Source organism: Musca domestica, unplaced genomic scaffold (genome assembly GCF_030504385.1).
Source record: "Musca domestica strain aabys unplaced genomic scaffold, Musca_domestica.polishedcontigs.V.1.1 4, whole genome shotgun sequence".
NCBI classification, from domain to species: domain Eukaryota; kingdom Metazoa; phylum Arthropoda; class Insecta; order Diptera; family Muscidae; genus Musca; species Musca domestica.
In genome coordinates, this window is record NW_026712328.1 from 25,423,580 (window position 1) to 25,440,265 (window position 16,686).

The following is a 16,686-nucleotide window of genomic DNA, read 5'->3' on the forward strand; positions in this document are numbered from 1 at the left end:
AAAGGTGAGAACTCGCGTATCTTAATTTGTTTGCCACTGCTCTATAATTTAGGAATAAAGATAGTATAAAGAGAAGACCTTCACAGATCGTCTTCTTTAATTTTTTTTCTTTTGAGATATCCAAGTACAGAGAGGAATATTTCGGCGATCGTCATCTGAGGTATTAAGAGAAATATCTGTGAAGAGTGAATGATCTATGTTGCGTAGAGAAAACCTCGAGATTTTCGCATCATTTTGACTCTGTTGTATGCAAAGATCAAAAATCTGATTTGTACGCCATAAATTAAACCGGTTTCAATCCCCCAGGATTCAATCCCAACTTCCAGCTGAATTGACGATAGTTCGTAACTTTGGTCCGCAAATGAGAATTCTCCCTACGAACTCTTCAATATTTACCCACGGTTATCAAAAAGTACTTTATAACGATTCAGCGTTATCAAGGACCTGACTGCATTTTTAGCGGAAGAGACTGTAGTGATGACATATTCTAAAAAAAAATGCACAGATCCAGTTTTCCCAATTGTATTTTTGAATGTCATTGCCCAACTCCGATTTAAAGAACTGCTGCTCCATTTAATAGGTTGAAACCTCAACGAGCCTAACTTTAAGTGGTTTTAAGGCTAACATTTTTGGCTAAAAAAATATGGGGCTGGTCGATCTTCATTTCATTACATTAATTGATGTTAATGCTTTTGACAAATTGCAAAATTTCTTTGGAAGCATTTAAACATGCTTCGTAGTCCTGGCAGAACTTCTGTCACATTCAAAAAAGCATGTGTATAAAAATCAAGCCAATGAGCTCTATTGTGTTTTTAAATTATTTTCTACAACTAAAAAGCCAACTTGGCCGTCATCACACAGAACATCAACACAATCTTCTATGTGTTCATCAAGATCGTCTAACATTCAATTACCGTCAAACTGATCATCGATCCAGCCGATCAAAGATAGATCTGCCAACTAGCTTGTTTCCTAAATATAATTCAAAGCTTTATTCAAGGATATCGATTTCAACATTTTCGTTTGTCACAACGAATTTAATTAAGAGAAATAATTCCAAGTCCGCCCTTGATTTTTGTCGTTATAATCGGTAATTAAAACAGAAAGAAATAAAAAATCATGAATGAGTTGTCAGCCCATATTCTCGTAATTACTTGATACCTTCTTAAAAATTCGGACGCAATATAACTACGTGTATGTTTATTTTGTTTGCACTGCCATCATATTTTTGCAAAGATATGTTATCAGTCAACAACATTTCTTAAACACTGTCTCGAAATAAACAAACATATTGCTATTATTCAAAGCCAATTAATTCTACTGTATGCCATTATGCCGGATATACAATATTATCACATCACATAGTAAGCATGACATTTTGTTTCCGTATTTCGTTTCTGACCTACTAACAATTTCATCATTCACAGGTGTGGTCATAGTATCTGGATATGGTCATTAGCTAGGTAATGTTGAAAAGAACATAGAAATGGATTTCCATAATATGTACATAATCATACACATACACATATATTTGACATTCTATTAGCATTTACGTGTGTGTGTGTGAGTGCGAGTGTTATGTGCGTGGGTGTATGTATGCATATATGTGTGTACGTTGTTTTGTGCGGCAAAATGCCAATTTGATATGGCTATGGTTGCTTTCGCTACACACTTACCCAATATTTCAACAGTGTGAGTAATTTCACGTGGTTCCATTGTTGCTATTTGACAAATATAATCACCCGCATCCTGTGGCACAGCATCACGTATTTGCAAATTAAAACCATTCACCAAACGTACCCGAGGATCTGGGGTAACTTTAACAGAGCCAGCTGTTAATATCGCAATGCCACGTTTCCAGGCGACAACATAGGGATCTGAAAAGAACGAATGTGGAGAATTACAAAAAAACCAAATAAAACGAATGGTGCTTCTTTTATGATGTTCATATAAATTTTCATTTAAGACAATTAAAACTATAAGGAATTTAAAGTGGCAATTCCATTAATTTGGGCAAATGTGACTCGAAAGACAACTATAAATGGTAGCTATGGTAACTATGGCCACAATAGTAGGGGATATTCTATTAATCATTAACAGCTATGTAGCCTCTTATTAAGTTGAACAAAGAATTGATTCCTAGATACGTTTGGCTGATAATTTAGAATAATTTAACAAATAAAGAGTTTTGGTAATGGAGATATCTTCGGCTTGACCTATTCAAAACTTTAGAAACTAAGACAAAATAAATATGTTATTTGGGGTTTTGCAGTTCTCTAAATCTTACAAAATCGTTATGTTGGTATCATATCTAGCAACCTGACCTCACTGCATTTTATGCCAATACCAAGAGAGAGTAGACAAACCGCCTGTATGACTGAGTAGAAATACAAAAAATTCTTTCTACAGGGTGCGATAACAAACTGCATCAAAGTCAAAGCCAAAACTTTTACATTTTTTTTTAAATTTTATTGAACGAAAGCAAAAATGTCGGAAATACCATCAAATTTTAGAATAAGTTTAAATTTGTTCCAATTGTTCACGTTTGGCACGAATTATGGCCTTCAAACGGCCAATGAAACAGGTACACGCTGCCCGAATGTTGCTCTGCGGTATTTTGGTCCATTCCCGGCGAAGCGCTTGCCAAAGGTGATCGACACTTTGGTATTTTTTAGTGCTAACCTCACTTTCCAAAATACCGCAGACACGATAGTCCAACGGATTGGTATCTGGAGATTTTGGTGGTCATTGTGAGCTGGAAATGATGCGAGGAACCTCATTTTGTAACCATTCTTGGATAGCGCATGCTGAGTGCGATGGCGCTGAGTCCTGTTGGAATGTCCAAGGTCTGCGGTCAAAATGTTTTCATTCCCAAGGCTATAATATACCCTCCAGAATATTTTCGCGATAATATTCGGCATTTATTCTGATGCCACGGTCGATTAATACGAGCGGAGAGCGACCATCGGCTGTTATGGCGGCCCACACCACACTATGGCCGGCGCTTGAGTTCTGGTGGTCAACCGAAGGTGCACATTCTCAGCTGACTTCTTTGGCAAGTAAACACTATCATTTTGTTTGTTTACTAACTGCTGGACAACAAATGTTTTCTCATAGGCAAAAACCAAATTCGGCAGTTCACGAGTTTCGGCCAAGCGAAGCAACTCTTCTGGCTCTATTTTCTTTCTGTTGCGGTGTAAGGTCTTGCACTTTTTGGAATTTCAGTGGCTTTATCCCGAGCTCATTCTTCAATATTTGCCGAAATTAATATTGCGATATGTTCAGCTCACGAGCCATTTTTCGGCCACTGCGACGCGGGTTCCGATCAAGTCACTTCTTTACTTTTCGAACCATTTCTGCTGATGTTGCTGTTTTCTTCCGTCCACTTCCTTGACATCGGGCTACGTATCACGGTAACGAGCGATGGTACGAGACACAAAAGATTTATTCACATTTCTGACGCAAGGATGCTGCTGGAGTGCTCTAACGATAGCCACTTGTGGTTTTCCAGCCAAATATAAAGTAATCATACTATCACGCTTGAATTCCATCACGAACAACTTTTTTTCTGAAAAATTCTCACCGAAATGCTTTCGTACGCTTGTAAACAATATAATGAGCTGTCACTGGAATAATTTGAAAAGCCGTCGGGCGAGCGGCTTAGCAATGACAGCAGTCTGAATTTGGCTGCAGTTTTTTCATCTCAACAAGTATATCTTTGTGCATTTTTTGTAACATGCAGAAGGAAACGAATTATACCCATAGTTTTTATTGGTGATTTTCATAGAATCATATTTTGAGTCGCATGTCATTATGAACAGGTCGCATTTGTTACCTGATTGAGATGAATTTATTTTGGTGGAAGGACGGACCCCATTTAAATTTTTGACAATGGCATTAGATTTGATATAGTTTCCATATATAGTGTCCTCCGATTTCAAGTGCAAGGACGAACCCCATTTAAATGTTTAATAATGGCATCAGACTGGATATAGTTTCCATATATAGTGTCGTCTGATTTCAAGTGGAATCAATTTGGCACATGCGATTGAATTCAGCCTAGAAGCAAATATCAAATTTTGTGAAAATCGATTCAAATATATATATCTATATCTTCCAGATATATGGTTCCTCATATCACATTCGTAATATGCAATTCACAACAATGATATTTGATACCAGATAGCAGATATAGTTAAGAAATACATTTGCAAATTTTTATCGTGATCAGTATCTTTATCCAATATCAGGTTTATTGTACACCAAATCATTAATATCACCCAAAATTGGATGTAGGATATCATATAGTGGGCTCTTCCAACTTTTGTCCTTTCTTTACAGGTTTTTATTAGATTCAGCGGGTGTTAGCTTTAAATATTGAAACACCTAGGGTAAATATAAAAAATATATTGTAGAAACATATCAGAACCTAATATAGAATATATGATGGTTTCTGTTAAATATTTTTTTTATTTTTTTCTAAAACGAAATCTCAAAGAAATAATGTCCTGTACCACAGTATGGCATAGAGTATAAAACTCATTGTGCCATCTCTTTACTATGCTTGAAGTCCCATGTTTATACAAGATTATTTTCTTTTAATTTCATATTTCTATTTTGAGTGTAATTTATTCAACGGTTTCTTCCCAGCATACTACGTTCTCTTATTCTTCCAGCGAACCACAAGAAAAAATAACAGCAATTTTCACCCTAATCTTTTTGGGATTCATAAAGAAAGAACAAATCTAATTAAATTTCTTCTCATGACAACCGTTCATGTGACATGGCATGTTTCTGTACAACAGGCGGCTGTTTCAAGCATAGCGTATTGCGTAGTTTTCTATTTTTGTATGTACGGATGTTTGCTACTCTATCTTGCTAAAGCAATTGCTGCTGCTAAGGATGAAAAGAGTGTATCCACCAGCCGAAGCTTAATAAATTTATTGCTGGTACTCAGGGATACATCAAACAAATAACACCAAAAAAAAAAAAACTCTCACAAGTGGTTAAAATAATAGTCATACATCATCAACGTGCATGACGAAAAAAAAACGTTCCACCTATTTTGTTCCGGAAATGGAATGAAATCAATAATGTTCAATCAGAATTCATAGAAAAGTGCTCGAGATATGCAAATGAAAACGCAATCAAACATCCGCTACGAAGCAGACATACAGGGCATACTTAATCAGTCTAGGAACTGAGAGCTGATGGAGCATATACGATGCTTACCAATTTCGGAAATGTAGATAGGTATATGAGAATAAAATATTCGACTTAGAGTGTATATATTGCAATCATGTAATTGCTTGTAATATTAAAAAGAATTATTTATTTTAATAAAATAATTGTTCTTTGGAACATATTTATCTAAACTAAAAACACCTACTGATTTTTTTGTAGACACATTTTAAATATTAGATTTTCTTAGATATCAGCTAATTTTCTAAATTTCCATCGCCTAAGAGAAACTTAAATTCCGTACCAGTATTGAATTCAAAAATTTCTTGCATGAAAAAACAGAGCTAACTAAATTTTTTATGGGTTGTTTATGTGTACCTGTTAGCATTTCCTTGTTTCCCCTCCATATATATTTTTCTCTCTGTGGTATTTCTACGTCATTAGTAAATCCCCCCTTTGGTGTATTATGAATTAATTTTGTAGTCTGACTTTTAGATTATTTTCCTGGTTTTATTGTCAATAGCAGTCGTGGTGGGGTAGGGCATTTGTCGTACATAATATTGCGTGTTCATTACAATATGCTTTTTACGTGTACATTTGTAATACAAACGAATGGATAATGAATTTATGCACAAATGTGGATATCTGTTGAAGTTCACAACGAGCGGAGAAGGTGTTTAGGAAGGCCTCAAGTTGGCGTCAGAATTGCCAACTTGAGGCAAAGTCAAATTATATTAAGATTAGAAAAATATCAAGAAAAAAATTTTTATCTGGTGAGATATTGGGGAAATTTTAGGACTACAGAATCACAGTCGAGGTATATGAGATAGATTTTCGAAGGTTGTAAGTTTAGGATTCAACTTTAAATAATCCATAAAGATACTCTTTTAATGTTAATGATGACTTTACATAAATCTTAATATTCGGAACCGTGACACAGTGTAGAGTTTATTTAACGACAGATCATAAATTGGTACTGCAATCTCAGCAGTGAACAATATATCTATGTGTTATGTGGTATAATGGAACATTAATTAATTAATCAATAGTATGATACATCTGTATTTCCATAGCCATTCTCATTTGAATTTTTTGATTTCAGTTCATTAGGAATATCGTAGCTCATGGCAACTGGCCAATGAATTCCCAATGTTCAAAAATTGTAAAAAATGTCAAGGAAATATACAACCATATTCATCAAATGGTCTGTGGATGCACCCGCAGAAACGATAGGTCTCTTTCTATATTTTTCCAACTATTTTTACAGTAAAAGTCGTCTGTACAGGGTGAGATAAAAAAACTGCAACCAACTTCAGACTACTGTCATTTCTAAGACACTCCTCCGACAGCTGTTAAAATTATTCTAGTGACAGATTATTTTATTGTTCACAAGCGTACAAAAGCATTTTGGGGGGAATTTTCCAAAAAAAAGTTATTCGTGATGGAATTTAAGCGTGATTTCTTTGTATCTGGCTGGAAAACCACAAGTGGCTATCGTTAGAGCACTCCAGCAGCATCAGTGCGTCAGAAATGTGAATAAACCTTTTGTGTCTCGTACTATCGCTCCTTACCGTGATACTGGTAGCGTAGCCAGACATCAAGGAAGTGCACGGAAGAAAACAGCAACATCAGCAGAAATGGTTCGAAAAGTAAAGAAGCGACTTGTCGGAACCCGCGTCGCAGTGGCCGAAAATGGCTCGTGAGCTGAACATAGCGCAATATTAATTTCGGCAAATATTGAAAAATTAGTTCGGGACAAAGCCATTGAAATTGCAAAAAGTGCAAGACCTTACACAGCGACAGAAAGAAAATAGAGTCAGAAGAGTTGCTTCGCTTGGCCGAAACTCGTGAAATGCCGAATTTGGTTTTTTTCCGATGAGAAAACATTTGTTGTCCAGCAGATTGTTAGTGTTTACTTGCTAAAGAGGTCTTAAGCTGACCTCTTCTGTGCACCTTCGGTTGGCCACGAGAACTCAAGCACCGGCCATAGTGATGGTGTGGGCCGCCATAACAGCCGATGGTCGCTCTCCGCTCGTATTAATCGACCGTGACATCAGAATAAATGGGGAATATTATCCCGAAAGTATTCTGGAGGGTGTATTAAAGCCTTGGGCACGCAAACATTTTGACCACAGACCTTGAACATTCTAACAGGACGGGAGGTTTCTCGCTTCATTTCCAGCGCACAATGTCCACCAAAATCTCTGGATACCAATCCGTTGGACTACTGTGCCTTTAGAATTTTGGAAAGCAACGTTGGTACTAAAAAATACCAAATTGTCGGTCACCTCAAGCAAGCGCCTCACCGGGAATGGGCCAAAATACTGCAGAGCAACATTCGGACAGCGTGTGACGGCTTCTTTGGCCGTTTGAAGGCCATAATTCGTGCCAAAGGTGACCAATTCGAAAAAATCTAAACTTGTTCTAAGATGTGATGCTATTTCCGACATTTCAAATCAATAAAAGTTCAGTAAGTACTCCCATAGATAAAAAACATCCTTGAACAAGTTAAAATGCAGTTAGTGCGGACTGGCCGAACTTTGAATACCCTCCACCATTTGGAACGAATTTGAAAATTTTCAAAAAATAAAATCCTTAAAAAATTATGTTAAAATTTTAAAAATACGGAATATGGCCATTATATTGGGGCCTATACGACATGGACCTACATAGGCATTGTTTGTCATTAGCCATTACCATATTCAAATTCGAAACTTGAAATAAACGGTGAATAATGTAGCTAAAATCATCAAAATATCGTATATAGGGCGAAACCGTTATATCGGAGTTGTGCGAAGACCTGGATCTGCATAGACAATTTTCTGTCACAGTATGCAGCATCCATTACGAACTTCAAATACGACATCTCAAACAATTTCGGTGAGTATTTTGCCTAAACTCGTCAAAATATCGAATATAGGGAGGTACTGATATATGGGGCCTATACAAAGTCCTGGACGTGCATAGACAATTCTCTGTCACAGACTGTACTTACGAACTCTAAATACGAAATTTGATACAAATCCGGTGAATAATGACGCTAAAATTATCAAAAAACCGAATATCGGGAAGTACCGTCATATGGGGGCTATACGAAGACGTGGACCTGCACAGATAATTTTCTGTCTTAGGCTGTAGTATCCATTTCGAACTTTAAATACCAAATTTGAAACAATTCCGTTGAATAATGTCGCTAAAATCAACAAAATACCAAATATCGGGAGGTACCGTTATATGGGGGCTATATGAAAACGTGTACCTACATGGCCCATTTACGATCTTAACCTGCCTACTGGAAAAGTAAATATGTGTGCAATATTTTAGACTTCTATCTCAATTCGTACGAAATATAGCGTGATTACAACAGACAGACGAACAGACAGAGAGACGGAAAAGGCTACATCGACTTAGAATTTTACGGTGATCAAGAGTATATATACTTTGTTGAGCCTGACATGAGTATTTCGAGGAGTTACAAACGGAATGACAGAGTTAATATACCCTCCATAGTATGGTGGAGGGTATAAAAAAATGTATATTTGCTCCATATAACGGTATCCCACGATATTCGGCATTTGGATGATTTAAATGGAATTTTTAAATGGAATTTCTCCATAGTTGGTATTTGAAGTTCCTAATTGTTTCCAAATTCTCTGCCAGATACATGGTATCCAGTTCAAGGTTTTTATATAGCCCCCACAAAACGGTACAACTCACCCAATATTTGGTATTTGGAAAATTTTAGACACATTTTTCGACGGGATTTTCTCATGGTTTATATTTGTAGAAAAAGTAGGAACTATACCCCGCGGCATTCGGTATTTGGATGATTTTTGGCACATTTTTAGTTAGAATTTTGGGAGATCTCAATAGGTGCCACTTTCTTCGTCAGAAAATTGCCTATATAGGTTCACGTTTTGGAATCTCAATATTTTTAAACTTTTAGCCACATATCCAATAGAATTGTTTGAAGTGTGTTATTTGAAGTTTGTATTGAATACCGGCCCCTCTGACAGGAAGTTATTTATATAGTACCAACATTGTACATAGCCTCCATATAGCTGCACCTCTCTTTATTAGATATCTTACTGATTTTAGGCAAATGAAATAACGAACCTCGGCACATATAGACACATTTTAAACGGGTAACTTCCCACATTGTGAAGGATATTAGAAGTTCCGACCGTACTTAACATCTTTTTTACTTGTTGTTTGTTTGCTGGTGCGGTGATATAAAACACCGACCTTAAAGTTGATAGATGGAGTTACAGAATAGACATACAGGGCTATCTTGTTGTTCTAGATGTAATACTTTCATTCCAAATTTCAAAGGTCTTCATAGAATTATTTCGCCTGGTATCTTATTTCTCACAAGCGACATAAAGACGGATATAGTCCAATTGACTTGAAATTTTTGCTACTTTTAAAAGTTTAGACGTTTTACTTTGTATTTGATCTAATAGACTAGTGTTTCGTAGTTTTTTGTTTTTATTATTACCAGTTGTACAAAATATTATTGGAATGGAACTTTAAATTCCAATACTTTTGCTTAAATATAAATGTTCAAGGCCCCCAAAATAATCGGCCTTTATAAACACATACACCAAAACAAGTTTGCTCCTTACAATCACACAGCAATGTTTAGCTAACGTACTATGCGTGCTGTTCATTGTAATATTATTATAATGCAAAAGCTCTGCAGTTGCCATTACTTCTATAAGTTTAGCGCTGCTGTTGACACTTATAATTGTGGTTGTGCTATGTTAAATTATTGTGTTTCGTCGCCAATCAATGATGAGCTTGAATTGTGTAAATGTGTGTGTGTGTATGAATGTGTTAACACATATTCATATAAATGCTAATGAAGAGTACTTGAATTTAGATTATGAATGATTTAATGAGAACTCGATAGTAATGATCATGGTGGGTTTGAGTTGTGAATTTATGTAGGGAATAAATGAATGTTGCTCACCCCTCCCGAATTTCGAATTCGTTTCTTGGCAAGAATTTGAATAATAACTGTTATTAACACCGCTTCAGTAGCGGAGATGGAAGGAGAATAAGATTTGGAAAATCCAAACAATGTTTTCATACAAATGTAGTGATTTAAATGAGATTTCTGTCGAACAAAAAGATTGCAGATTCAGATTTTGTTGGCGCGTATTCAGGGGTAAAGATTGGGTTTCAAGTCTAATGTAATCGTGGCATCAAGTTAGTCCGTTCATTGAATATAAAATAATTTGTTGGCACGTAAATATGTATGTTAATATAGATCATTTTACTTAAAGAAATTCTAGTGGCAATACAGCAGTAATGGAATCATTGTAACTTGGCTTGACTTACGAAGTAAATATGTAATATATTCAATATCTCATAATGAATGGTATCAACAAGGTGGAACCTTATGCCACACAGTACGCATAACAATAAATTTATTGAGAGGCAAGCTCGGTGAACATGTGGTTTCACGTAAAGGAGCCGTCAATTTCCGGCATAGATCGTTCGATTTACCGCCTTTAGAATATTTCTTGTGGGACAATACTAAAGCTCATGTCTGTACAGACGAGCCCATTTCAATTGCCAAAATTGGACTAAGAGGATGGACAATTCGATGTGCAGTTGCAGTCAACATTTAAATGAAATAAACTTCAAATATTAAAACGTTAAAATTTTCAAATATTAAAAATTTCATCCATTTTTCTCAATTTTATTATAACATACACCACATAGTGGTAAGGGTAGCGAGATAGACTCATTCTGAGTGGATTTATGCATGTCAGTCCGTCCGTCCATGTATTTTTGTGAACAAAATGCAGTTCGCATTTATTATCCGATTGAAATGAAATTTTGCAAATTTTGTTTGGCCCAAGGACAAACCCAATTGAAATTGGTACTAATCGGATTAGATTTAGATATAGCTCCCATATATCTTCAACCCATTTCGGGTTAAATGTGAACCAAACGGCTAATAAAAGTCCAATGACTTGAACTTTGGTACATCCTACCGAATTCAGTCTAGAAGCAAGTAAATCCCATATATATGTTTCATCCAATTTGGGGTTTTAAGTCCCTCACATGTGTAATAAGCACTCCAGAAGAATGATTTGGTGTCGAAGATGAGATACTGCTCGAAAATACCTATGTAAAATTTTATTGAGATCAGTTCTGAATAGGATATATATTTTTATCTGATATCATGTTTATTGTACACCAAATGGCTAATATCAGCCCAAATAGACTGAATTTTGGCAATTACTGAATTCCTCTAAACCAGTACTTCAAATTTGGTTCAGATATAGCTATAGCTCCATATATATGGTTTATCCGATTTGGGGTTTAAAGTCCCTCACAAGCGTAATATGCATTCCACAACAATGATCTTTGGTACCAGATATCAGATACAGTTCGGAAATAAGTGTATCAAATTTCGTCAAGATCGGTTCAGATTTGGATATAGCTCCCACATATATCATCAACCGCTTTCGGATAAATTGTGAACCAAATGGCCAAAATCAATCCAAATAACCTGAAGTTTGGCATATCTGACCGAATTCGGTAAGATCCAAACTTGGTACATCGTAATATTATAATGAAATTCAGTTCGAGCATGGAAATGGACAATATTGGTCCAGCCCCTCTGGTACGTCACCACAAAAGGTCAACAATGTCGCAGAAAAAATCATCCAATATTATGCAAACTATATAGATCCCAATATTCCAAGATCCCTTCTGGTACCTCTCCATCAACGGGTCAAAGTTTTAAATATTTATATATCGCAAAGAATGCGATATAACCATTAGATTTTCTTCAAATTTCATACGTACCAACATTTGTGATAAAACAAGATTTGGTATGACGAAAGGATATATAGACCCAATACTTCTGGCTCTTTTCCCACCAAGGGGTCAAAAAAGGTTACAATTTTTATTAACAATTATTCTCATAAAATTGGAAATAAATTTTCGATTTTCTTTTCCTAGTTATTTCTCAGTATTAGATGAGGTGGAATATTTCAGCCCACTATATCTGGTACCTCAGGTACATTTAAACATTTTCCAAAAATTATTAATTATCTCATATAAAGTGGTTGAAGTGGTCGATATAGTTAACATATAGGGGTCATATATAAGGTCAACAGTTTGAATAATCATAAAGCTAATCCAAAAATATATTTAAAATAGCGAGTGCCCGCTACTTCTTCAGCGAAAAGTCAATTGTTCCAAAAGTTTGTATTAGGCATCAAGGCTCCAATTCTTTCCTTTTCTCGAAGAGAATAATAGGAAAATGTTTACCGTTTACACTAAAAAGTCTTAAAATCAAATTTTTAAGTAAACCGAGGAGGATATTATTAAAACCAATGCAAATTTTTCCTGACCAAAATTATTTCAATATCTTCATATGTTAATCCTAAAGCTCTATCCCTTTACCAATACCAAATTTAATAACATTTAGTAATTCTCGTACAAATAAAGGACACATTTCTAAACCCACCTCCAAATCTCAACCTCAAATACTAAGCGTTATGTATATATGGAATTCCAGAATTTTATCTCTTTGCCTTTAACCAATAGCTAATATAGTACCATTCAGTACTTTTCGAACAATTATAGTACACACTTCCGAAATCACTTCCATGCATCTAGGCTACAATCGAACAGCGAGCCTAATATCAAATTTTAGATTTCAATCACGATCTGCCAAATTGTTGCAAATATAGTATTATTTAGCGCTTTTCGTGCACTTGTAGTACACATTTCAAAAACCACTTCTTTATCAGAAACCTACCACCAACAGGGACCCCAAAATTTAGAAAATTTTAGCTCCATCCGTTTACCCTAAACCAAACTGTTCCAAATTTAGTACACATTTGCGAAAATCAAGTAAAAAAGTTGTAAATTCGGCCGGGCCGAACTTTGAATACCCTCCACCATTTGGTACAAATTTGAAAATTTTCAAAGAAATAAAAATGAAATAAACGAATGTAGTCGTATATTAGGGTCTATACGACGACGTGGAACTGCAAAGGTAACTTTTGTCATAAGCTATTACAATATTCAAATGCGAAACTTGAAAAAAATCTGTTTATAATGTAGCTAAAATCATCAAAATACCGAATATAGGGAGGTACCATGGGGGTTTTAAAATGTGGACCTGCACAGACAATTGTCTGGCATAGACTGTAGTCTCCATTACGAACTTCTAATACAAAATGTGAAATGATTTCGGTAAATAATGTCGCTAAAATGATCAAAATACCAAATATCGGGGGTTCCGTTATATGGGGGCTATACGTGGACCCGCACAGACAATTTTCTGTCATAGGCTGTAGTATCCATTACGAACTTCAAATAAATTTGAAATTTGAAACAATTTTGGTAAATAATGTCGCTAAAATCATCAAAATACCTAATGTCGGGGGGGGGGGGTACCTTTATATGGGGGCTATTCGAAGGCGTGGACCTGCACAGACAATTTTCTGTCATAGGCTGGAGTATTCATGACGAAATTCAAATACCAAATTTAAAATAGTCCCGGTAAATAGTGTCGCTAAAATCATCAAAATACCCATAATGGGGGGTACCGTTATATGGGGGCTATACGAAGAAGTGGACCTACTTGACTCATTTTCTTCTTAGTATATGCTGTGGAATTGCTTTTGAAACAATTCCGGTAAATAATGTCGCTAAAATCATCAAAATACCACATATCGGTAGGTAACGTTATATGGGGGCTATACGAAGATGTAAACCTACGTGGCCCATTTTCAATGCCGAAAGTCCTGAAGACATAATACACATTTGAGTCATATTTTACCTACATCATTTCGTTCGAAAGCTAAATTGATTTCCACAGACGGACAGACGGATAGACGGACATTGCTAAATCGAGATAGCATTTTATGTTAATCAAGAGTATATATACTTTGTGGGGTCTAAAATGTATATTTCGAGGTGTTACAAACGGAATGGTAAACTTAATATACCCTCTATACTATGGTGGATGGTATAATTATAATCATAGCGTGCATGATTGAATTCCCCCATAAAAACTTTCAATTGTTATGTGGAGCTCTACTAAATAAGCAAAGTGGTGTAGGGTATCATAAAATCGGCCCCGTCCGATTTTAAGACTTTCTTTACTGTTTTTTACTTGTTTTTATGTACGTCGAGTTAGTAACATAGTTGTCGAAATAATTTGATTTTTTAGTATACTTATGATTTTTGAATCAATCATACATCACTGCTAAAGTGATTACTTCGAATTCCGCTCATAAAGGACATTATGAGAAAAAAAAAACTTTTTTTTTATAAATACAAAGCAGATGAAAAGATATAGTATGTAAGTGAATAAACGACAAAAAATTCCAATTAATTTTAGTAATCAGCAACGTCGCCATCATTCCCATTTACCAACCATCACAAAAGTGATGATGTTCATTATTCAATGAAAAAGAAATTTATTATAATGAGGTGAGAGAAATAAAAAACAGGATCCACCTAGCCACCGCGTATGTAAACAGCTTCATTGACATACGTGTTCACTTACTTGGTGCGTTCTTTTCCTTCTTGTTGTTGTTTTTTTTTTTTTTTCCTTTAACTTTATGCGAATTTGTAATTGATGATGACGGCATTGCTGTTGACGCAAAGCGCAAAAAATGAAATGTAATATTCTACCTCCCAGAAGCAATTACATTCATACCAAACTCCATGGTGGTTTTGCGAGTTTTCTCATTCGGCGTTTTTCTTTTTTTATTTATTTAATATCCAGTTGCATTGAAAAAATGTGTATTTTCCCTGGTTATACTAAAATGTTTATGGTAGTGCCATGAATCTACCCCATAAGGTAGGTATAGAATTAAATACAATTTTCATAAACCTCCTTTAGACATCCCCCCACCACCACGACATGATACCAGTGATAATTCTAAAGAAATTATTTGGCTTGGGGGACATTTTGTAGAATTATTATAGTAATATTTAATAATGATGTACTGTAATGATGCTAAATGTAATTTAAACATTTGATATTAATTTATTTACAAGACACATAAAAACGTAGGTAAAGAAGAATAGGGCTTGTAACGTTTAAAATTACAAATAGGTTAAAAGAATTACAAAGTGATTAGAAAGGCCCACAAAATTGTGGTAAAAGAAACATAGCGGGCAGTTATATTTTTAAAAATGTTGGAAACTTATATAGAGATCCTAACCTACATGAAAATTAAAACATTGCTTTAAGCTGAAAGACGTTAATTGAAATTCATACTAAATTACTAATAATTTGCAAAAAATATTCTGATTTCTTCTAGGTATAACAAACGTTACACAGTGATTAAAAAAAAAAAAAAACAGTAAAGAAAGTCCTAAAATCGGGCGGGGCCGATTTTATGATACCCTACACCACTGTCCTAATTTAGTTCAGCTCCACTTAATAATTAAAAATTTTTATGGGAGAATTCAATCATACACGCTATGATTATAATTATAATTTAAAATTCAAAGGACTAAATATGCCGGAGCATTTGTATCTTTTAAATTCGGACTTGTATTGCCCATTTGGTGCGAAATTAATTTGAAATCGGATAAAAATATATATTGGAACTATATCCAAATCTGAACCGATCTCGATAAATTTGGCAAAGATATTTCTGAGCTGTATTTGATATATTTCCCTGAATATCGTTGTTACGGAGTACATATTACGGCTGTGGGTAACAAATACAATAAATCGGATGAACAATATATATGGAAGCTATAACTATATCTGAATCGATCTTCACTAAATTTTGCATACTACCTTCTAGACTCAATTCGGTCGTATGTGCCAAATTCCATCCCATTTGGGCAAATATTAGACGTTTGGTGCACAATAAATGGTAAATCGGACGAAGTTATATATGGGAGCTATATCCAAATCTGAACCGATCTCGATTAAAAATTAGCAAAGGTATTTCTGAGCTGCATTTGATATATTTCCCCAAATATTGTTGTTACAGAGTGCATGTTACGACTGCGGAGGACAAAAAAAAAAACAAATCGGATGAACTATATATATGGGAACTATAGCTATATCTAAACCGATTTCTATAAAATTTGGCATACTTATTTTCAGGCCTAATTTGGTTGTATGTGCAAAATTCCATACTATTCGGGCTGATATTACACGTTTGGTGCAAAATAAAAGGCAAATCGGACGAAGATATATATGGGAGCTATATCTAAATTATTACGGACGGACGGACAGACGGACTGACATGCATAAATCAACTCAGAAAGTGATTCTATGCAGATCATCAAAAGGAACTATGGGTCTATCTCGTTTCCTTTTGCCTGTTACAAACAAATGCACAAAGACATAATACCCTGACCACCTTGTGGTGTAGGGTATAAAAAACTGCAACAGAGTCAAACGTCATAATTTGTTTATTGAATGAAAGCTAGAAATATCGGGAATAGCATCAAATTTTAGAATAAGTTTAGATTTGTTCGAATTGGTCACCTTTG

General features: G+C 35.1%; 1 protein-coding gene across 1 annotated transcript in view; it reads right to left on the bottom strand.

The window, feature by feature from the left end:
* LOC101890096 (protein sidekick-2) overlaps positions 1–16,686 on the bottom strand; it is a 397,983-nt gene that overhangs the window by 110,318 nt on the left and 270,979 nt on the right. The window contains exon 3 of the mRNA XM_059126712.1: positions 1,677–1,877. Coding sequence (XP_058982695.1) covers positions 1,677–1,877 — 201 coding nt within the window. The remainder of the gene's footprint in view (positions 1–1,676; positions 1,878–16,686) is intronic.